The sequence below is a fragment of the Capricornis sumatraensis genome, chromosome 9 (assembly GCF_032405125.1).
Source record: "Capricornis sumatraensis isolate serow.1 chromosome 9, serow.2, whole genome shotgun sequence".
In the NCBI taxonomy this organism is placed as follows: domain Eukaryota; kingdom Metazoa; phylum Chordata; class Mammalia; order Artiodactyla; family Bovidae; genus Capricornis; species Capricornis sumatraensis.
Window position 1 is genome coordinate 15,034,808 of NC_091077.1, and position 22,972 is coordinate 15,057,779.

A 22,972-nucleotide genomic window follows, 5' to 3' on the forward strand; every position below is an offset into this window, starting at 1 on the left:
TGAAACAGAACTGGAAGTCTTTACAACTAATTTATTACCTTCACTGTTGTTACTTCTCTTGCCTAATAACAGTTGTATGTTTCTCTATCTTTCCGTCCCTTATGATCATTAATTACTGAGACTTGATCAAGGGCAAGCTTGTAGCCAGGCTTAGATCACAAAATGCCTTAGGGTAAAAAAAAAAAAAAAAGGCTTCTCTATGTCAAAGGGCTTCCCTGGTGGGTCAGACAGTAAAGAATCTGCCTGTAATGCGGGAGACCTGGGTTCAATTCTGGGTTGGGAAGATCCCCTGGAGAAGAGAATGGCTACCCATTCCAGTGTCCTACCTTGGGAAATCCCATGGACAGAGGAGCCTGGTGAGCTACAGTCTCTGGGGTCGCAAAGAGTAGGACATGGCTGAATGACTTTCAGTTTCACTTTTCTTATGTCAAAAAGGTGTATTTGGTTCTTTTCCTCCAGGGATCTCTACCCTGTCTGCTTAAAGCCCACTTAAATTTTTTTTAATTTAATTTAGCGGTAGCAGGTCTTCCTGGAGAAGGAAATGGCAACCCACTCCAGTATTCTTGCCGGGGAAATCCCATGGACAGAGGAGCCTGGTGGGCTACAGTCCATGGGGTCTCCAGAATTGGACATGACGGAGCACCCGTCAGCAACAGCGGGTCTTAGTTGCAGGATCTTCATTCCTTCACACAGTATCTTTCGCTGTAGCACTCGGGCTCAGTTGCCCCAGCATGTGGGATCTTAGTTCCTCATGCATGCATGCTTGCTGTGTCACTTCAGTCCTGCCAGACTCTTTGCAACCCTATGGACTGTAGCCTGCCGGGCTCCTCTGTCCATGGGACTCTCCAGGCAAGAATACTGGAGTAGACTGCCATTTCTTTCTCCACTTAATTCCTCAACCAGGATCAAACCTGTGTCCCCTGAATGGCCAGGCAGATTCTTAACCACTAGACCACCAGGGAAGTCCCACATGCCTGCTTTTTAATCCAATTATCTGTATTTTTTTTTTACATGGCTACTAAAATATTGAAAAATGTACTTCATGTTTCTGTTGAACAATGCTGATCTAGATTTTTGTGTGTGTGGTGGAAATTGTTCCGGAAAATAATTTGATATATAGGCATGTTCCTAGGACTTCCCTGGCAGTCCAATGGCAAAGACTCTGAGCTCCCTATGCAGGGGACCCAGGGTCTGATACCTGATCGGGGAGCTGGATTCCATATGCCACAACTAAAGACCTCACATGCCACAACTATCAGTAATAATAAACGAAACAAACCTGCTTGCCACGACTAAAACTCCCACATGATATAACAAAGATCAAAAATCCTGCATGCCACAACTGAGACCCAGGGCAGCCAAATAAATAAAGAAATATTTAAAAATAGTTTCTTCCAACTGTTGTGTGGATTCGAAGGGTCAGCGATGGCATTCAGGAGGCTGAGAAGGATGCACAGCGATGGTGGAGGCCAGCCCTCAGAGGGCAATGGCGGGCGTAAGAATGACAATAGCAGTAACAGTTCACAGTAAAGTGGCAGTTGCTGTGTTGTAAGCATTTTGCATGTTCATTTCATTCTTCTCCGAAGCCCTAGGAAGTAGGAACAATTACTATCCCATTTGGCAGATGAAGAAACTGAGGTATAGAGAAGCAAGGTCATCTGTTTAAGACACCTGGTTGCAGCCTATGCCTCTTTGGGGACACGAGAACAATTATGGACAGATTAGTAGGTGGACTGACCGACCCCGAGAAGGGAGACAATGAAGCCTGGGTATGGGGGAGCCAAGGGCATGGGAGGAAAAGCCAGTGGTGGTGAAAGACAGGATCAATTAAGGGTGCATCAAACCTGGGGAGCCTGGAGGACCTCCAAGGGGGGATACAAGTGGCAACTGGATGCTAGATGGGAACAGACACCAGGTGGAGAGCTGAGGTTGTGGCTATACTTGCATGAATGGGGGTAACGGGAAGGAATTGAGGGTCACAGTAAATCACTGCCCTCCTCCAGGCAGGAACTGTTGCGGGAAGGGGGACTCCTTCTGGGGCCCAAGAATGGGCTCTTGTCTAACACTTGGAAATGAATTGTCTGAGGAGACACGCATGCTGACAGAGCAGAAGACTCTATTGGCAAGGCGCACGCAGGCAGAGAGCAGCAGGGTAAGGGAACCCAGGAGAAGTGCTCTAGCACGTGGCTCGAAGTCTCACGTTTTATGGTGATGGGGTTAGTTTCCGAGTTGTCTCTGGCCAGTCGTCCTGCTGCTGCTGCTGCTGCTAAGTCGCTTCAGTCGTGTCCGACTCTGTGTGACCCCATAGACGTCAGCCCACCAGGCGCCCCTGTCCCTGGGATTCTCCAGGCAAGAACACTGGAGTGGGTTGCCATTTCCTTCTCCAGGCCAGTCATCTTGCTTGGCCCGTATTTGGTCTGACTCAGGGTCCTTCCTGGTGGTTTGAATCTCTCAGCCAAGAGGGACTTCAGTGCAAAGGATCCTCGGAGGTTGGTAGGACATATGATGGACTGGCATCTCCTCCCTCCTTTTGCCTCTCCAGAATTCTCCTGGTTAGTTTTGGCGGCAGCACTGTATTCTTTATTGGAATCTCCTGTTATGAGACCACACATGCAAGTGGTTATCATCCTGCCCGGCCAAGGTGGGCAGTTTCCATCAACAGTGGTGGCCGTGGTGGGAGGGGGTCCAGGCAGGAAATCAAACAGAAGGGGGTCACCTGTGGCCACCCCAGTCAGTCTGCCCCCGAGAGGCTATAAACTCTCCTTGCATTCCACAAGTTGCTTGAGCACCTATGTATGCCAGGCCCATGTTGAGTGTTGAGGAGTCAGCAGTGACCAAGATGGACAGAGATGTCTGCCCTTGTGGTGTGGTGGGGACAGTGGATATAACATAATAAGAATTATATATAAATAGAAGATCAGTGCTTTGGTCTGAAAGTTTGTGTCCCCTCTCCCAAATTCATATTTTGAAATCCAACTTCCTTATGTGAAGTTATTAGGAGGTGGGGCCTTTGGGAATTGATTGGGGTTAGATGAGGATTTGAGGGCACAGCCCCCATAATTCGATTAATGCTCTTATGAAGAGGAAGAGAAACAGGTATTTCTTTCTGTGTGCAATGCACTAAGGATAGGCCATGTGAGGACATAACCAGGAACAGGGACTTCACCTAGACCCCTGCAGCGCTGGCACCCTGATCTTGGACTTCCACTATCCAGAAGTATGTGAAATAAATGTCTGGGAATTCCCTGGTGGTCCAGTGGATAAGAATCTGCCTGCCAATGCAGGTGAGAGGAGTTCGATCCCAGGTTCAGGGAGAGCCCGCATGCCGTGGAGTAACTAAGCCCGTGGGCCACAACTACTGAGAGCCTGCATGCTGCAACTACTGAAGCCCATTAAGCCCTCAGGCCTAGAGTCTGTGCTCTGTAACAAGAGAAGCCACTGCACTGAGAAGCAGCAGTGAAGACCCAGTGCAACCATTAATAATGTCTAAAAATTTTTTAAAAAAGAAAGAAATGTCTGTTACATAATCCGCTCAGTCTGCCCTGTTTATTATAGCAGCCCCAGTTTACTCAGACAATCAGGCTATGATACCTGCTCTGGGAAAAAAAAATATATGTAGCAGGGAAGGGAAAAGGGTCCCAAGGGTAGGGATGGGGTGGAATTTTGAAGATGGTCACACTGCAGGTATGACATATGAATAAAATCCTAAAGGAGGCTGGGAGAGAGCCATGCAGATACCTCAGGGAAGAGAGGTCTAGGCAGAGGCAACAGCAGGTGCAAAGGTCCTGAGGTGGGATGGTACCTATTGAATTTGAGAAAGGAGGCAGGTCTTCACATCACACACCCTTGTCCAGATTCTTCATCCAACTTCCGGCTGGGGACACAGCCCTTGAGCTGGCCACTAGAGGCCACCCTCTCTGCGGTTTCCAGGGTCACTACACTCACTCTGCCTGTGAGGTCACGATTGGCTTTCGCTGAGCCCTAACTGTGCCTCAAATGCCATGCTAAGCGCTTTAGAGAGATGAACTCAGCTGTCTTCCAAACGTTCCTCTGAGTTAGACGCATTGAAAACATTTATTGCAGTTTTATTGAGTATAAGTGACATACAATAAACCATACACTTTTAACGTGCACAATCCGTTGAGCTGGAAGCAATCACCATAATCAAGATATTAATACTAAACAAATCCTAGTTCTTTTTATTAATCCCTCCCTCCAACGTCTCCGCACCCAACCCCCAGGCAACCACTATAGATGAGGTTGCATTTTCTAGAGTTTAAATAGAACCATACTTTCTAAATTTTTGGTCTGGCGTCTTTCCCTCAGTAAAATTAGGAAGATTCATTTGTGTTGTATTTTCGAGCCCCTTTTTGCTCCTGGGGAAACTGAAGCACATAGAGATGTGGCTTGAAGGGGGATTTGGGGTGAGTGGGTGTCACGCACAGACTGGGCTCCCGGGGAAGGCGGGTCCTCGGTGCGCAGCTCTCGGAGGGGCGCTCTGATCCCTCGGGGGACGCAGGCAGGTGCAAACGGCATAAGGGGCCCCGCCTCGCGGGCGGGGGCTAGTCAGTCCCTCAGCACCTGGAGGAGGCGGGGCCTGGGCCGGGCAGGGGCGGGGTCGAAACCGGGGGCGGGGCGGTACCGGGGCGGGGCATCCCGGCTCTGGGGCCTCCGATAAGTACCTGCAGGGGCTCGGTCGCGCCTGGGCGCTGCGATAAGGCGGGCGGCGGTGAGGGCCGCGTGGCGCTGCCGGGAGGCTCCGCGTCAGGAGGCCTCAGCGCCGCCACCCGGGACCGGGGCCGGGGACCCAGGCTGGGGGCCGGGCCAGGGCGGGGCGCGCCGTGTCACGCCCGCCTCCCTCCCGGGGCCAGGGCCGCTAAAATGGCGGCGGCGGCGGCGATAGCGTCCCGCATCGGGCCCGGGGGCCTGGTCGCCGCGCCGGGGCCCCACTAGCACTTTCCTGGGCGTCCGCGTCCCGGCCGCGTCCTGGCCTCTGGGGCGCTCGCACGCGGCCCCCGGGGCCCTCGGTCCGCCCTCCCGGCGCGCCCATGAACTCCGTGTCGCCGGCCGCCGCTCAGTACCGGAGCGGGAGTCCGGAGGACGCGCGCCGCCCGGAGGGCCGCAGGCCGCGGGGACCCCGAACCCCGGACCCCAACGGCCTGGGGCCCTCCGGAGCTAGCGGCCCCGCTCTTGCATCGCCCGGGACCGGCCCCGGAGAGCCGGACGAAGTGGACAAGTTTAAGGCGAAGTTCCTGACCGCTTGGAACAACGTCAAGTACGGTGAGGAGGGGGCGGGGCCCGGGGCTTCGATTCTGACGTGAGAGCGAGCTGAAGTTCAGGCGGGCAGGGCTCGGAGGTCGGTGGGAGTCAAGGAGAGCCAGGACCCTGCCGTTGCCAAATATTCCACCCTTTGTTCCCCTCCTGTGAGTCACCTGTGGGTCGTCTCCCGCCCTGCCCAGTCCAGGGCGGGCCGCTGGCTGTCAGGTCCAAAGGGGAATGTGTTTTCAAGTCTCAGCCGACACCTCAGTGTGACCTAGGAAACGGGTTTTTTTGTTTCCCTGTGCCTCTATTTTCCTCCTCTGTAAAATGGGTACAAAAATCAGACCTGCTTTGATTCATCCTGAAATTAATGGCAGACATGCATGTGGCTTCCCAGGTGCCGAAGTTGGTAAAGAATCTGCCTGCCAATGCAGGAGACTCAAGGGACATTGGTTTCGCTTTCTCGGTGGGGAAGATCCCCCGGAGGAGGAAACAGGCAATCCACTTCCATGTTCTTGCCTGGAGAATCCCATGGACAGAGGAGCCTGGCGGGTTACAGTCCATGGGGGTGGTATAGTGTTGTACATGACTGAGCATGCATACGGAACACATGTGGCTGTTACTAGGGGCCCCGCCTCCATCTGAGAGGAATGTAGCAGATTCCCCAAGAGCCTACCCTGACATAAGAACTACGGGAGTCCCCATCTCACACATGGGGGCACGTAAGTGCTGTTGCTGTCCTGTTAGGGTGCGTGTCTGCCAAGCAAGTGCTTCATCTTGCTGGGGGCTGCCCTATGTCTGTCTCCCCAGGCTGGGCAGTCAAAAGCCGGACCAGCTTTAGCAAGATTTCCAGTGTCCATCTCTGTGGCCGCCGCTACCGCTTCGAGGGCGAGGGTGAGCTGGTGGCCCCTGACTAGGGTTGGAGGAAGCCCCAAAGGGGAGTTTCTGGTGGTAGCTAACAAGCCTGCTCTTGCAGGTGACATCCAGCGTTTCCAGCGGGACTTTGTATCCCGTCTATGGCTCACATACCGCCGGGACTTCCCACCCCTCGCAGGAGGCACCCTGACCTCAGACTGTGGCTGGGGGTGCATGTTACGAAGTGGCCAGATGATGCTGGCTCAGGGCCTTCTGCTTCATCTCCTGCCCAGAGGTGAGCGGTGGTGGAGGGGGAAGGGCACGGTAGGAATATAGCGCCAACCCCAGATCAGCGGTGTTACAATGGTTTGTAAACCAAGAATTTCAAGTCCTGTTAGAATTGTGTGTAAAGTTAAAGTTTGGGGGTGGAGTGAGAATTGTTTGTAAAATAAGTTTAAGGGGGCTTCTCTGGTGGCTTAGACGATGACATCGGTAAAAAATCCACCTGCAGTGTGGGAGATGTGGTTTCGATCCTGGATTGGGAAGATCCCCTGGAGAAGGGCATGGCTATGCACTCCGTGTATTCTTGCCTGGAGAATTCTGTGGACAGAGGAGCCCGGCAGGCCCCAGTCCATGTGGTTGCAAACAGCTAGAGATGACTGAGCGACTTTCACTCACTCCTGGTGGCCCAGCGGTTAAGACTCTGTGCTTCCATTGCAGGGGGCTACGTTCAATCCCTGGTCAGGGAACTAAGCTCCCGCATGGCATCAGTGCAGCCAAAATGTAAAAATTAATAGTAAGTTTAAGGAATGTGAACAGTGTAGTTAAACATGAGGTTTCTAATGGAGCATTAGTGTTGTGTGTGAATCATGGGAACTGCCCCACCCCCACCCCATCGCTGTTTGACTATTTGCTGCATCCCTCCCAGACTGGACGTGGTCCCAGGGCTCAGGCCTGGGCCCCGCCGAGCCGCCGGGGTTGGGCTCTCCCAGCCGGTGCCGGGGGCCCGCCCGGCGGCTGCCTCCACGCTGGGCCCAGGCCCCTGAGCTGGAGCAGGAGCGCCGGCACCGGCAGATTGTGTCCTGGTTCGCTGATCACCCCCGGGCCCCCTTCGGCCTACACCGGCTGGTGGAGCTGGGGCAGGGCTCAGGCAAGAAGGCAGGTGACTGGTATGGGCCGTCACTGGTGGCACACATACTCAGGTGAGGGCCGCGGCAGGGGGCGTGGGAGCCCCTGGGTGCCCCCCGGGGAACTCAGGCCTTTTCTCCCATCCCCAGGAAAGCGGTGGAGAGCTGCTCAGAGGTCACCCGCCTGGTGGTGTACGTCTCTCAGGACTGCACAGGTAAGGGACTGGGGGCCGAGGTCACGGGGTTCTCACCCTGAGCCAGTCACTGCCTCAGCCGCCTCTTAGGACCCACTTTCCTCAGAGGCTGAAACAAGGTCTGCAGCAGAGGGACCCTTGGAAAGGACTGGAGGCCCACACTGGGCGGCGGGGTCGCTGCTTAGGATCCCTTCATTCTCTCTGGAATCAGGAGAGGAGACTTCAGGAGCTTCTCTGAGTAATAGAATAAAGGACAGAGGAATTCCCCTCTCGGGTCCAACTCACTCTTTTTTAAAAAGAACTAACGATTATATATTTTTGGCTGCCCTGGGTCATCGTTGCTGCGGGTGGGCTTTTCTCTAGCTGTGGTGAGCAGGGGCTTCTCTCTTTTACTCTCTAGTTGTGGTGCATGGGCTTCCCATCACTGTGGCTTCTCTTGTTGCAGAGCACAGGCTCCAGGCACTCAAGATTGCATAGTTGTGGCGCATGGGCTTAGTTACCCCTCGGCATGTGGAATCTGCCTAGGCCAGAGATCAGACCCGTGTCCCCTGCATTGGCAGGCAGATTCTTAACCACAGGAAGGCCAGGGAAGTCCCCCACTCACTTTTACTTTGTGAACAGTGCTAACGCATACAAAAGTCAGGTTTCCTCTGCCTCACAGGGTTTTCATGAGGATTAAGTGAGTCAGTGATAAACATAACTCTTAGGGGCTTCCCTGGTGGCTCAGTGTGCTAAGGAACCCACCTGCCAATACAGGAGAGATGGGTTTGATCCCTGATCCAGGAAGATCCCACATGCCACAGAGCAGCTAAGCCCACGCGCCACAACTACTGACCGGTGCTCAAGAACCGTAACTATTGAGCCTAAGGGTCACAGCTGCTGAAGCCCTCACTCTAGAGCCCGTGCTCCAAAACAGGAGAAGCCACTGGCAATGAGAAACCGGTGCACACAGCTAGAGAGTAGCCCCGGCTCTCTGCAGGTAGAGAAAAGCCAGAGCAGCAGTGAAGACCCAGCACAACCAAAAATGAATAAAAATTTTAAATTAAAAAAAAGTAACTTTTAGAACAGAGCTTCTCATATAGTAAGCATTCACTGAATATTAGCTCTCACTGTTATTGAGTGAGTGAAAGTCGCTCAGTTGTGTCTGACTCTTTGTGACCCCATGGACTACACAGTCCATGGAATTCTCTACACCAGAATACTGGCATGGGCACCATTTCCCTTCTCCAGGGTATCTTCCCAACCCAGGGATTGAATCCAGAGCTCCTGCATTGCAGGCGGATTCTTTACCAGCTGAGCCACAAGGGAAGCCTAAAAATACTGGAGTGGATCCGGTATTTCCCATCTCCAGCGGATCTTCCCAACTCAGGAATCGAACTGGGTTCTCCTGCATTGCAGGTGGATTCTTTACCAGCTGAGCTATCAGGGAAACCCCCCTCATTGTTATTATGCCCTCCCAATCAGTTTAGAAAGGGAGCTTTTGTGGATTGGTATCAAGGAATCTACAGATCCTATACATGATCCTATACATTTTAATGAAAGAATATAGATGGGGCAAGGTGTAATTTTTCACAGAGAGCCTCTTAGTCTGTTAGGGTTGGTATAACGAAAATACCATAGGCCAGGGAATTCCCTGGTGGTCCAGTGGTTAGGTGCGTTCACTGCTGGGACCTGGTTTTGATCCCTGGTTAGGGAACTCTGATCCCACAAGCTACGCAGCATAGCCAACAAAACAAAACAAGCACCCACAGGCTGGGTGGCTTGTAAACAAGGTGTTTATTTTTTATAATAAAGGCTGGGAAGTCCAGGATCAAGGCACTGGCTGTTTGGATGCCTGTTGGGGGCCTACTTCCTGGTTTGTTTCTCTGTATCTTCAGGCAGCAAAATGGGCAAGCATGCTCTCTGGGGTCCCTTTTACCGGGGCAGTGATGTCACTCATGATCTCATCACCTCCCACTTCCTCATTCCATCACTTCTAGGGGGTTAGAATTTCAACATATGAAATGAGGGACGGGGGCTGTGAGGGGGGGTGCTTCCCAGGCGGCTCTAGTGGTAAAGAACCTGCCTGCCAATGCAGGAGATGTTTCAGAGACTCAGGTTCCATCCCTGTGTCAGGAAGATCCCCTGGAGGAGGGCATGGCAACCCACTCCAGTATTCTTGCCTGGAGAATCCTGTGGACAGAGAAGCCTAGCGGGCTGCAGTCCATGGGTTCTCACAGAGTTGGACACGACTGAAGCATTCAGACCATTGCAGCTCTTGTCTCCAGGAAAGATTAGAAGTCAGGAGGGGGTTACATAGGCATGAGGGAGACGACAGGAAAGCAGAGACCAGTGGATGGAACTTGAGGAGGGACATACAGGGACATCCAACTGACTGACAAACTGCTTGGTGCTCCCATTTCCATCTCAGCAAACCCAGGTGCCGAGGAGGGTTAGACTAGTCAGGCCCGGGCTTGGGCAGGCACTCTGGGCTGTGGGGAAAGCTCTTCACCTCCCTGCTGGCTTTACACTCTTTGTCATAATCTCAGGACCTCAGCTGCCCTCTCTGTGAAATGGAGGTGTCCATACCTGCCTGGCGTGCCTGGGATTGTCTGAGGGAGTTTGGGGCAGATGGTGGGGAATACTGGAAAGCTCTTCTGCCAGCAACAGGAGTGTCATCCAGGGTGGTTGCTCAGGCGAGGTTGGGCCCCAAGGATGGAGGGTCATACAGTGAGACTTGAAAGGCGGGTGAGAATGTGACCTGCTGCCCTGTTCTTGCAGTATACAAGGCGGACGTGGCACGCCTGGTGGCTCGGTCAGACCCCACGGCTGAATGGAAGTCCGTGGTCATCCTGGTACCAGTGCGGCTTGGTGGAGAAACTCTCAACCCCGTGTATGTGCCCTGCGTGAAGGTAGGTTCTGCCAGGCTCCCCCGTGCCTCCCCGCACCGCCCCCCTCACTGGAGCACTGCAGACATTTTCAGCTTGGGTTAGGGGTTTATGCTTTCTTTTGTCTCTTCATTGGATTATCCAGTACGTATGAAGCACCTGTTATGTGCCAAAAACCCTCTCAGCTGCTGAGGACTCAGAGGTGAACAGGCAACAGTTGATGCCCTCTGGGAACTGACATTCTAGTGGGGGAGTGACAGGCAGTAGGTGTGGAACCACGTCAAGAGCTGTGGCATTGCAACTCGTACTCTAACGGAACCAAAACTGACGTGGTGAAGGGCAGGTGGGGGTGGCTGCCCGGCCTCGGAAAGCCCCTCTCTGGCCAGAAGCAAATGAGAAGCCAGGGGTGCGGTAGTCCAGGCGAAAGGAACAGCAGGGCTGCAAAGACCCTGGTGTGTTTACACTCAGAACAAAGGCCAGCAATCTCCCCACAGCCCACAAGGCCCTCTGCCATCTGCCCACACGCTGCACCTCACTTGACTCTGCTGCAGCCACACGGGCCGCTTTTCTGTTCTCAGAAAACACCTGCCTCAGGGCCTTTGCACTTGCCACTCCCACCACTTGGAGTGCTCTTTCCCAAAACGATTTCTGAATTCCCTTAACTGTTTACTGAAACATCATCTCAATGAGGTCTTTCCTGACTCCCCCTGCTTAACACTGCAAAGCCGTCTTCCCTCCTTTTATTCTTCTCCAGAGAGCTACCACCTTCTGACACATGACAGAACTTATTCCTCTTGTTCTTCATTCTCCCACACTAGAACATAAGCTCCATGGGGACATGGTTTTGTCTGTCTTGGTCACTGCCACCCCCAGGGCCCTGGCTTGGGTTTGCACACATTGGGCCTTTGTTTTTTTTTTTTTTTTTTTAATGATTTTATTTATCTGTTTTTGGCTGTGCTGGGTCTTTGTTGCTGAACAGGTTTCTCTCTAGTTGCGGCGAGCCAGGGCTCTTCTTTGTTGGGGGTGCAGGTTTGTTATTGCAGTGGCTTCTCGTTGGGGAGCACAGGCTCTAGGGCACGGGCTTCAGCAGTTGCAGCTCCCGGGCTCTAGAGCACAGGCTCAGTAGTTGTGGCGTGTGGGCTTAGTTGCTCCGTGGCATGGAGCGGGGCGGGGGGAGGTCTTCCCCCAGCAGGGATCCAACCCATGTCTCCTGCACTGGCAGGCGGGCTCTTTACTACTGAGCCACCAAGGAAGAAGCCCTGGGGTTTTGCGAGGCATTTGGGTGCCTGACAGCACCTGCCATGGGCCCTCACTCCATCCCCTTTCCTTCCCGCAGGAGCTCCTTCGTTCAGAGCTGTGCCTGGGCATTATGGGGGGCAAGCCCCGCCACTCGCTGTACTTCATCGGCTACCAGGGTAGGCCCACACCATGCTGCTCCATCGCATCCCTCTACCCCCCTTTCTGCCGCCACCCCCCCTCACACGCCCTCCCTGCAGATGACTTCCTGCTCTACCTGGACCCACACTACTGCCAGCCCACCGTGGATGTCAGCCAGGCCGACTTCCCCCTGGAGGTGAGCGAGCTGGGATCCCCAGGGTGGGGTTGGAGGTGTGTGCAGGGAACCCGCTGAGCCCCCTCGTCTATCCACCCCAGTCCTTCCACTGCACCTCACCCCGCAAGATGGCCTTTGCCAAGATGGACCCGAGCTGTACCGTGGGCTTCTATGCTGGAGACAGAAAGGAGTTTGAGACGCTCTGCTCAGAGCTGACCAGGGTGAGCTGGGTGTGCTGGGAGGTGGGGGGTCAAGGGGAGGTCTACAGCAGGAGAGGAACAGAGGCCATGAAGCCAGCAGACCTGGCCATGTTGTCAGGATTATTATCCTGCAGGAGCCCTCCAGGGTTTTTCAGCTTGGGTTAGGTCTGATTAGAAAGCCCTGCTGATTACAGCAAAAAGCTTCATGAAATGAAAAATTTAAGGGAACAGCTGGTCTCCAGAGGCTGAAGTGGTAGGACCTGCCTTGTCCTTTGGTTCTGTTCTATCAGGGATTTACCCTTACGGTGGCAAGAATGACGACCAACTTCTCTTGTTGTGCACACCAGTCATGTCTGACTTTTTGCAACCCCATGGACTGTAGCCCGCCAGGCTCCTCTGTGTATGGGATTTCCCAGGCAAGAATACTGGAGAGGATTGCAATTTCCTTCTCCAGGGATCTTCCCAACCCAGGGAACCTGGGATTCTTTATTGCTGAGCCACCGGGGAGCTGCCCCCGACCCCACCCCCACTATCTAGTTCAGTGGAAAGAGCCCCTTATTCTTAGCAGAGAAGGAAAATCCCAGGGCTGTGGTTCATTGGTTGTACAAGGTCATATGCTCATTACTGAGCCAATCACTGTAGCCAGAGCATGGAAGGTGCTGATTGGCTGCTCTGCGTCACTGCGCTGGAGGGATGGGAGTTGAGCTCAGGAAGCACCTGATAAGTACGGCTGTTAATTGTATCTACTTGGATAATTACTATGGCTTCGGGACTGAGCTGCTCCCTCGCCTCCCACCAGGTCCTCAGCTCCTCCTCAGCCACAGAACGATACCCCATGTTCACGCTGGTCGAGGGCCACGCTCAGGACCACAGCCTGGATGACCTCTGCTCCCCGCCCTCCCAGCAGACACTACGGCTCCCTCGCAGTGGCCGGCTCCTCAAGGCTAAACGCCCAAGCTCTGAGGACTTTGTGTTTTTATAAAGGGAGGGGACAAGGGAGAAGACACGACCCTATTTATTTTTAACTTATGTCATGTTCGGTGTGGGAGCTTGAACTCCCCCCTGACAAGTGCAGCTGAGAGAGACCAGTCCAGGAAGCCTCAGGGCTGGGGCTGTTCAGCCAGGAACAGAGCCCGCACACCTGCCTCCCACCAGCTGGGCCCTCCTCATGGGGCAGGGAGGGAGGCCCCCGGGCACCCACTCAGGGCCTGACTCCGTACTGTAGTTTGCACTGGACCGTCCATGCCCCTCACTGGTCACAAAGCCCCTATCCTGCCGAGAGCTGGTGAGAGGGAGGAGGGGCTGTGGCCGCTGGGGGGTAATAAAGCCGTTTGACTTGACTGTGGCTATTGCTGGGCCCAGCATTATGAGTGTGTCTTGCGGGGAGGTTCCCTGAGTCATCTGGGGAAGCTTGTTGAGTAGGCCTCAGCTTCCACATCTCTAAGATGGGAAGACTCCCTGGCCTACAGGTAGATGTGAGGGTCCATACAATCAATAAGAAGGGGAAGGGGCCCCTGCAGGCTCCCTCGGGCTCAGTGGCTAGCCTTGGGCCCCTGCTGCTTCCTCCGCTGTCGGCCCAGCTGCCGGAAGTGCAGCCGTTTGGGGTTGAGGCCAAAGGCCTGCAGTCTCTGGCGGCTGAACTCACGTCCCCCAAGTGTCACTGTGGGGCCCAGGAGACGTGCCTTCTTGCCCCTCTTCCGCCTCCGGGGGCCCAGCTTCTCCGTGGGTGTCACAGGGTCTGCCTCTTCCTCTGCTGGGGTGCTCTCAGGCCGGGACCGCTTGCCACAGGCCCCATCAAGTGCCACCAGCTGTCCTGATGAGCCAGCTTTGTCTCTCTGTGGCTTCCCTGTGGCTTCCATGGGCATCTCTGCCCTGGAGGAAGAAAAGTCATGGATCAGCCCAGGCGCGTCACAATTTTTATAGGCCCGTTTTTACAGGTGAGAAAAGCGGCAGCTCAGAAAAGTGGCCAGAACAATTTGGGGGCCTGCCTGCACTGAAACATGGGTCTGATACCACACTGGGATTTTTCTACTCTGAAGCTAGAGTGGGTGATTGATGCTCTTGATCACTGAGCCTGTGCCTACACTAAGCTCTTCACACAGACTAACTCATTTTAGCTTTATGTTAACTCTGTGAGCACTCCTGACTTATTGATCAGGAAATAACAGACATAGTTACAGTAACAAGAGCTAATAGCTATCCAGCATTTATTGTTTTAAGCACTTTACATGAATTGATTAACTTAATCTTCAAAAAAAAAAAGAAAAACCCAGCAACAAGTGAGCCATCTGTATCTCCATTTTGCAAATGAGGAAACAGGCCCAGAGAGGGAAAATGACTTGCCCAACATCATACAGCTATGGCTCAGCCAAGACCTGATGCCCAGGTATTGGAAAGGAAACCCTACCCCCAAGGTCATGTGGCAAACAGCTGACAAAGCATGACTCAAACCCTGGGCCTGACAGGGCTCTGAAGCCCACCCCTCCACCAGCCATACTCACTCCTCTGGGCAGAGTGACTTGAAGATCTGCCGTTTTTTCCACACGTTCCGGGCCTTCTGGCTGTATGCCCTCTTGTCCTGCAGTTCCTCCTGCTCCGACCTGCGGTCCCCCAGTGGACACATCTGTTGCTGGGTGGCCTGGATGGGGCTCATGCTTGCCCGCCAGCCTGCTTGCCCCTCCTCCCGGGGTACCCGGCCCAGCCCCACCCCATCACCTGTACATGCAGGTCTTCTTCAGGGAGCACCACCGATTTAGCTCCTTGTCGTCGGCAGCAAGGATCTGTAAGGGAAGGGAGGGTGGGGTCCTGCTAGTGAGCCCCAGAGGGCCCTGACTCTCAGCCTTAGTCACCGTATGGGTCAAAGCAAGGTAATGCTAGTTCCACCAAGCAGCAGTGTCATGATGGTGAGAACTGATTTCTGCAAAGGCCAATGGAGGTTTTTTTGTTGGGGGCATTAGATGGGGAAACTCAAGAGAAGGGGATCCTTACCCCAAGTCACATGGCCAGGAAATGGCTAATGTCAGATTACAATCTGGGCCCTGACTGGTACACTGTGGTCCCAGCAGACTCAAACCAGGGGAGGGGTCTCCATGCCAATGACCAGCTTTGCTAATACAGATGAGACCCAGGTTCCCAACCTTAAGACCTTAAGTCTCCTCACTTACGAGTTGGGCACCCCCTCTTAGAACCTACTGGAAGGTTGTCAGGATGATGAAGTGAATACAGATGGTATAAGCTCAATTATCATTGGCTGTTTTTACTGTCAAGCATCCACAGCCATCATGGCTAGGGCACAGTGACATTCAAAGCACAGTTGTTTCACATCCACAGTCATAAGGTGGGGCTGTTATAAGGCCCATTTTACAGACGGGGAAGCCAAGTTACAGAGCCTTAAGTCATACGTCCAAGGTTATACAGCTGGTGAGTAGCCCAGTCAAGATTTCAGCTGGTGCCAAGTCTTAATGGCCACGCTGCTACCAATATACAGAATTAAAACTGATATTTACAGGGGCTTCAGGTGGACAGAGCAGTTTGAGCCCCTGCCTCACAGAAAACCTTTGTGGCAGGCAATATTACTAGTATTATTATTAGCACTGTTGGTCCTGTTGTTTTGGAGATAAAGAAATAAATAGGCTGTGCCACAGCATGGCCAGTTCTGGGCATCCCCGCTTGCTTCTGGGGTACCCCAGGGTCCCACCTCCTCAGTGCTAAGTCCAAAGTTGCAGGGCACCACCGTGCGGTACTTGAAGCGACAGGGCAGATCATCAATGATGTCCTCGTAGTCCAGACGGTAATACTCGTCCAGGTACTCCTCAAATGTCTTGTCCCCTAAGTGGGGACAGAGCCAGGCTGTCGGGGTGTGCTGGGCCCCAGGGAGCCCCTGCCCACCCACCGGCACCCGCCTAGGCCTCACCGGGGTCAAACACAGGCTTCTCCTGTCCCACAGCCGCAGCAAAGGGTGACTTCCGCTTCTTCTTGCCCAACGAAGGGGCCTCTCGCTGCTTCTTCCGGGGCTGGCTGGGGTCATAGTCAGCATCCATCTGCCAGGACACACAGGTCAGGCCTGCTGGGGGACCCTCTGAGGCGCCCCCTGCAGGTTCCCATGCCCAGGGCACCTACATTGAAGTCAGGGTCCTCGCAGTGCGGCTCCTGTTGGCTCCAAGCTCCACCTTGCTCCGGCCCAGCCCACATGTCCCAGTTCCAGTCGTCTGGTTCAGGCCAGACAGGCAGGGGGTGAATAAGGGGATCAGTAGGCCAAGCACCCCCACCCCCAGCCCGGTACCCCAAGTGACCTCACCTTCCAGCCCTTCTTCTTCCTCAAACTGTGGCTTCTCCTCTTCCATGGCGCCATAGTACTCGTCCCCGAAGCACTTCTACAGGGTCAGGGCCGGGAGGGTCAGCAGGGCCCATTCCCCGCCAGACACTGGTGCTCCTGCACCTTCTGTGGCTTCCCAGCACTGCCCCCCAGGACCCAGCTCCTGATGTGAGGAGAACCCTGTGTGTCTAGGTCCCTCCACCCCCACTTCTTGGCTCATCTTGCCCCATTGACCCTCCTGCTCTCTGCCCCTCCCCGTTCCACTGGCTCGCAAAGGCAAATATTGCTAACTGTGCCACTTATAAACACCTACTACATGCCCAACACTGGGCTGTGTCTCACGGCATTCTCGCAAGCACCCCAGAAGACAGAACTAACAAACACAGAACCTGAAGCTCAGGATTAAGAAGCTCCTAGAAAGCGAAGGTTTAACTTCAACTACACAGCACCTACCCACTGCACTTTTCACCTGGCCCATCTACTCATCCTTACTCTCCCTTCCATGAACCCCCAGGCTGAGTCTGGGTCCACTTTTTGGTGCCCGGAGTCCCCACTGCGGCTCCCATCCAGGCCTCACTGCCTGTTGCCATGGTCTGAACCCACGTTCCCCCTCCCCATACAACAATCAACACTAATGGCTCAATAAATGTGTTCAAAGAAAAGATAGCAGCCCATGGTTCCTTGAGCATTTTACCAAGCTAATTAGCATTTAGTATTTCTCACAGCCCTGAGGTAAATGCTGCAGTTTGAACCCACTTTACAGACAAGAGACACAGGATTAGAGAGGTCAAGTCACTTCTCTGAGCCAGAAAGGGACTGCTCGCTCCAGAGCCACACTCAGCTGCACAGCCAGGCTGGGGCTCTGGGGCTGCACCTGCATGAGCTGGTCGTGCCGGGCAGGGTCGAAGTCATCCTCCAGGTCCTGCTCTTCAAAGCCCAGCGTCTCGTTGCCCGTGACCTGCCGTAGCCTCTCCAGCTTGGCCAGGATCTCCTTCCTCTTCAGGTTCTTCAGCTGCTTGAGTTCCTCCTGCTTCCTCGCTTTCTCCTGCAGGCGGCAGGTCAGAGGGTGTCAGCAACCCCCCCCAACCCCTGCAGGCTGCACGTCCCCCCAAAGGCCACCCTGAGAGTCACTCACCCTCTTCTTCCGCTCCCGTGTCTCCTCCCTCTTCTCCTTCCTGCGCTCGTCCTTTCGGCGCACGGAGGAGGCGATGCTCCGAGGGTAGGTCTTGACCTGTGGGCACCAGAGATGATTCTGGGTTCCTTCCCTGGCTTGGGACCCTCCGGCCAGGGCCTCCTCAGCCCCCAGCCCCCGGCCCGGCCACCCACTGAGGCAGAGTCTGGCTCCTCAAAGCGGAAGTTGTACTTGAGCTCAAAGTCCTCCTGCTTCTTCAGAAATAGTTCACCCTCGTCTGAGGAGTCGTCCACAGCCAGCTGGACCGGGGGACCGGGGACCCTGAGGGATGACATGGGGTGGGGCTGAGGGGTCAGCAGAGCTCCTGAACACTTATGTACCAGCGTGTTCACACATTTAATCCTCACAAAAACACTCTGCTAGGGAGCCACTGTTACCCCATTTTACTGATGGGGAAACCGAGGCATGGAAATCCAGGAGCAGGGCCCCCTGGCTCCAGAGCCCACACTCTGGGTCTCTTCCTCAAGAAAGGACAATTCTGGGGACTTCCCTGGTGGTCCAGTGGTTAAGGCCTGCGCTTCCAGTGCAGGGGGCACAGGTTCAACCCCTGGTCAGGAAATTAAGATCCTACATACCGTGTGGTGCAGCACCCCCGCCAAAAAGGCTAACTCAGCTGCTGTTGTTCAAGTGCTAAGTTGTGTCTGATTCTTTGCGACCTCATGGTCACAAAGCTAGGCTCCTCTGTCCTCCACTATCTCCTGGAGTTTGCTCAAACTCATGTCCATTGAGTTAGTGATGTCATTCAACCATCTCTTCCTCTGTCATCCCCTTCTCCTCCTGCCTTCAATCTTTCCCACCATCAGGGTCTTTTCCAATGAGTCGGCTCTTCATATCAAAGTATTGGAGTTTCACCTTTAGCATCAGTCCTTCCAATGAATATTCAAGGTTGATTTCCTTTAGGATTGACTGCTTTGATCTTGCAGTTCAAGAGACTCTCAAGAGTCTTCTCCAGCACCCCAGGAGATCTTCCCGACCCCAGGATCGAACCCATGTGTCCTGCACTGGCAGGCGGATTCTTTACCACTGACCCACCAGGGAAGTCCCTAATTCTGTTACCATCTGTGTGATAAAGTAAACACCCACTGCCTTTTCCTTTCTGGGCAGTGCTGTCTCCAGGCCCCTGGAGGACAGGGGCGCTCACCTTTCCTCCTCTTCGTCTTCCTCCTCCTCATCTTCCTCCTCCCCTTCTTCCTCATAGCGTTTGTTGAGGATGTAATCTCGCAGGAAGCGCTCCCCCTCGTCCAGCTCTGGGTTGTTCCAGAATTCCCTGAGGTGAGTCTAGGGGAGAAGGGTGTATGATAAGACCCAGGTCAGGGACTCAGGGTCAGCAAAGCAGGAGGGTGGGGGTGTGGATTGTGGGGAGCCAGTGGATGTAAGTGACTGCAACTTCACAGCCAGTCTATGAAGTAAGTGGGATAATCCCCATGTTATAGATATAGAAGCTGAGGCCCAGAGATGTGGGGCCCCCATCCTCAAAGGATGTGCTCCTGGGGACTCCTCTGGGGGTCCAGTGGTTAAGACTCCATGCTTCCACTGTAGGGGGCATGGGTTTGATCCCTGGCTGGGGAACTTAAGATCCCAAAGGCCGCATGGTGCAAGGGAAAAAAAGAAAAGGAACAGACTATGTGCTCCTGGCTGGCCACTCAAGGGTGAGTTTCCAGGAAAAGGCTGGATGGAGGCAGACCAGAAAGTTTAGGGGGTCAGTAACCAGGGATGGGAACTCACCAGTTCTTTCAGGGTGTCGGGGTTCTGAATCTCCTTCTGCCCCTTCAGCCACTCAATGTAGTCAGCATCCTCCTGGGCCTGACGAATGGCCAGCGATGAGGATCTGCCGGACACTCCTGGTGCCCCCTCTCCACCACCACCCCTCGTCCCACTGGGACCCAGCACCCACCTTCTCCTCTTTGCTTTTAGCACGTTTCTGCAGCAACCCGGAGCCACCTTCCTCAGCGCTGTCTTCATCCTCACTGTCCTCCACAAATGCCCGGAAGCTGCCCAAGCAAGAAAACAAGCCTCAGGATGGGTGTGCTGGCTCTGCCCGCTGATCCAAAGATGAGCCCTATCTACTAAGTCCTGAGCTCCTCCTGACCAGCCCAGAGCGGTACTGTGACATACAGCCCATGATCAACCCCATTACACAGATACAGAAACTGAGGCCCAGAGAACAGAAAATGACAGGCCCAAGGGAACACAAGTGCCCATTAAGTGGGCACATTAAGTGACAGAACTCTATTTGAACCTGGGCCCGCCAACCTCAGAGCCTCAACTCTTTTTCACTTGGAGCTCAGCCGGCTCCAGGGCTCACCTTTCCTTCAGCTGTTTCTGTTCTTCCACGTAACTCTTCGATGAGGTCTGCTGCATAGAGAGTGACAGGGGCCTCAGACCCTGCCATGGGCCCCTTAGCCCCCCAATCCTCCCACCCAGCCTCCATCCCACACACCTGGAATCTCTGATCGGAGGTTTCCCCATCTGAATTCTCCTCATCGACATATTTGCTGGGCAAGGAAGGATGAAGGTTTCAGAACAGACTCCCCCGGCCCTGTCACCATGGGGTAGGGGCTCTTAAGAACAACAGCTGGGGCCTCCCTGGTGGCTCAGTGGGAAAGAATCCGCCTCCCAATGCAGGAGGAGACAGGTTCGATCCCTGATCCAGGAGCCACAACCATTGAGCACGTGCTCTAGAGCCTGGGAACAACTACTGAGCCCACATGTCGAAACTACTGGAGCCCAGATGCCCTAGAGCCTGTGCTCCACAACAAGAGAAGCCACCGCAGTAAGCCCACACACCACAACTAGAGAGTAGCCCCTGCTTGCCGCAACTAAAGCAAAGCCCTCGCGGCAATGAAGACCCAACACAGCCAAAAATAAATAAATAAAAATTATTAAAAGAGACAAAAATTCACCCGCTGGGGGACGGGGGCAGTGGGATGCAGGCAGGTCACCAAGCCTTCTGCTCTCTGAGGTTCCCCCAAGTCTGCTGGGTTGGGGCTTCTTCCCACCCCCACCCCTAAGTCCCCCATGTGTCCACCTGCCCTGGGAAGGTGGAAGCAGAGGAGTTAGGCTGTCCCCTCACCCTCCTTTCTCCAGGATAACCTTCCTCTCGTAGTCCTTCAGGTACATGGGTTGCACCTTCTTTCGCTTCTCAGCTGCCAGCCCCTCTTCGCTGTCTGAGGATGATACTGCAGGGCCACCACAAGACACCTGTCATCACCCACACCCACAACCCCCTTCCTCCCCTAGGCAGAGAGTAACTGTGCTGGGCCAGAGTCAGACGGAGGTTTCAAATCCCCTAGCCACCAGTTCCCAGCTATCAAATAGGCATCACACTTGCTACTACCTGGTAATAGCTGGTGGTGATCACTCAGTGAGTAATTCACACTCAGAACAGTGCCAGACACACAGCCATTATTAGTAACAACAGGTCATAACCCTGGACACTCTTAGCTGATTAGTAATCAGTTTTTTTTCTTTTGGCTGTGCTGCGTGGCCTGTGGGATCTTAGTTGCCCCACCAGGGATGGAAGTGCAGTCTTAACCTCTGGACGACCAAGGAAGTCCCTCTGCTAATCAGTTCTGACTTGTAGGTGAAAAAAAAGTGAAAGTGTTAGTTGCTCAGTTGTGTCTGACTTTTTGCACCCTATGGACTGTAGCTTGCCAGACTCCTCTGTCCATGGGATTTCCCAGGCAATAATACTGGAGTCGGTAGACATTCCCTTCTCCAGGGGATCTTCCTGACCCAAGGATTGAACCCAGGTATTGCAGGCAGACTCTTGACTGTCTGAGCCACCATGGAAAGATTCATTAAATAGCCACAACAGCTTCTAAGGCAATGAAGACCCAGGATCCCATGAGAAGCAGCTCCAGACCTGTTCGCTGATAGAAGGTGGCATCTTTCTGATAAATGCGGGGGTCCTTCTTCTTCAACAAGGAGAGAGTCCTGTAAAAGTCACGCTCTTGCTGAGGGTCAAATTCCTAAAGAAGAAAAAGGGGGTGGGGACAGATTTCAGAAGGGGGCTGTGATGGGGGCAGTAAGCCACAGGGGCAGGAGGGCTGAGAGAGTGTGGGAATTAGGGTGTAGGGAGGGGTACAGGTTAGAAGATGGGAGAATCCAGCTGGGTAGAGGAAGGTGGGGAGAGGGCTGGAGGGCTGGATCTCAGTGGGAGGGAGGGTCAAATGGGTGGGAGAGGGGACCCTGTGGGGGTGGACCACACACGAGTAGAGAATAGGAAGCAAAAAAAGGTAGCAGGCAAGGGGGTGGTGGTACTTCCCGGAATCAATACGGGATGGATGACACAGGGGCAGGTGGCAGCGAAGGCATATGAAAAACAGAGAGGAAGGGATGGATGGCTCAGTGAGTCTTGGAAGATCAGGGCTGGTGTGGGGAAAAGCTGGGTGCTCCACGTGGCAGAGGGATGCCCCATTTTGGGAACAGAGGCAGACAGGGAGAAATGGTTAGACTGTCAGGGATTGAAGGCGCAATGGGGTTGGAGGTTAGCTGCCCCTTGTAAGTCCGGGCCAGGATGAGACACGGCCCCTGGACACCTCCCGCAACTCCGGGACGGAGGCGGAGAAGCTCACCACGTGCTCGTCGCTGGAATCAGATTCGGAGCTGGAGTCGCTGCCGCTGCGCCGGTCTCCGTAGCGATCTTTCACTGTGGGACAAAGATGCGAGCCCCCCACCCAGGTGAGCCTGGGGGACCAGATCAAGGCCCACCTGCAGACCGCCCGACACGCGCGGGCCCCCCCACGCGCATGCGCCCCGCACTCACGCCGCTGCAGCTCCTCTCGCTCACGGTAGCGGCCGTACCTCGCCGCAAACGCCGCGTTCACCCGCAGGGGCGACGACCCGCGCGGCTCCGGCATGGCTGCTCTCCGACCCACTGCGCACGCGTCAGGAAAGCACCGCCTCCCTGGAGGCGGGGCTACGCACAGTTTACTTTAAATAGGGGCGGAGCCTCCTGGGCCGCACAGAACCTTGCCCCAGGCCCTTCCGGGATCCCTGGCCCTGGGACCGCAGTCCCCGCCCACGAGCCACGCCTCTGCGGGGAAGGCTGCAGCCACCGCCCATCCCACTCCCCCACCCTCGGGGCTCCCGGCACCCAGCTGACATCTGGGGGCCCTTTCTCCACTCGCGGTTTCCTGCCTCCCTTCCGTTCCGACAGCGTAAACCGCTGCCCCACCCAGCTCACTCACCCCTGGCGCCCTGGGAATTACCACTCTCCCCTCCTCCAAAGCATCCACGATCCTCGACCCCCAGGACCCATCCCCACAAACATCCTGGATACGCGACTCTCCATCGCGTATCAAAAATGACAAGCCACTAGAGCTGTGGTCATGCACAAGTCTTAATTTAATGGGTAAAAACATTAAATTACACACACAACAATATTTTCTATAAAGCTTAATAAATAG

The 22,972-nt window shown here is 54.4% G+C and overlaps 2 protein-coding genes across 3 annotated transcripts in view; one reads left to right on the forward strand and one right to left on the reverse strand.

The window, feature by feature from the left end:
* Positions 1-13,386, forward strand: part of ATG4D (autophagy related 4D cysteine peptidase) — a 33,311-nt gene extending 19,925 nt beyond the window's left edge. Inside the window, exons 1-10 of one of the 2 annotated variants that reach the window (XM_068980826.1) lie at positions 5,049-5,280; positions 6,070-6,153; positions 6,236-6,409; positions 7,043-7,316; positions 7,392-7,456; positions 10,196-10,326; positions 11,639-11,717; positions 11,799-11,875; positions 11,956-12,075; positions 12,854-13,386. In XM_068980826.1, the coding sequence (XP_068836927.1) occupies positions 5,049-5,280; positions 6,070-6,153; positions 6,236-6,409; positions 7,043-7,316; positions 7,392-7,456; positions 10,196-10,326; positions 11,639-11,717; positions 11,799-11,875; positions 11,956-12,075; positions 12,854-13,036 (1,419 nt within the window). In that variant the 3' untranslated portion in view covers positions 13,037-13,386. Of the gene's footprint in view, positions 1-5,048; positions 5,281-6,069; positions 6,154-6,235; positions 6,410-7,042; positions 7,317-7,391; positions 7,457-10,195; positions 10,327-11,638; positions 11,718-11,798; positions 11,876-11,955; positions 12,076-12,853 lie in introns of those variants that run through there. The other variant, XM_068980827.1, reaches the window with a different exon arrangement.
* KRI1 (KRI1 homolog) lies at positions 12,993-22,423 on the reverse strand. Its single transcript, XM_068980824.1, has 19 exons — positions 22,330-22,423; positions 22,139-22,212; positions 21,427-21,532; positions 20,635-20,740; positions 20,002-20,056; positions 19,867-19,916; positions 19,456-19,552; positions 19,287-19,364; positions 18,703-18,839; positions 17,696-17,822; positions 17,505-17,600; positions 17,244-17,414; positions 16,352-16,427; positions 16,174-16,262; positions 15,968-16,094; positions 15,752-15,882; positions 14,770-14,834; positions 14,556-14,654; positions 12,993-13,926 (listed from the first exon to the last, which is right to left on the reverse strand). Exons 1-19 carry the CDS (start codon positions 22,421-22,423, stop codon positions 13,587-13,589), a joined length of 2,118 nt encoding a protein of 705 aa, XP_068836925.1. The 3' UTR covers positions 12,993-13,586.
* Positions 22,424-22,972: the final 549 nt, after the last annotated feature.

Coding starts and splice junctions, on each gene's coding strand:
- KRI1 (XM_068980824.1), bottom strand. CDS start 22,423: ATGCCGGAGCCGCGCGGGTCGTCGCCCCTGCGGGTGAACGCGGCGTTT. Junction 20,057..20,634: donor GTTATCCTGGAGAAAGGAGG/GTGAGGGGACAG, acceptor TTCCTTGCCCAG/CAAATATGTCGATGAGGAGA. Junction 18,840..19,286: donor CCGACACCCTGAAAGAACTG/GTGAGTTCCCAT, acceptor CTTCTCCCCTAG/ACTCACCTCAGGGAATTCTG.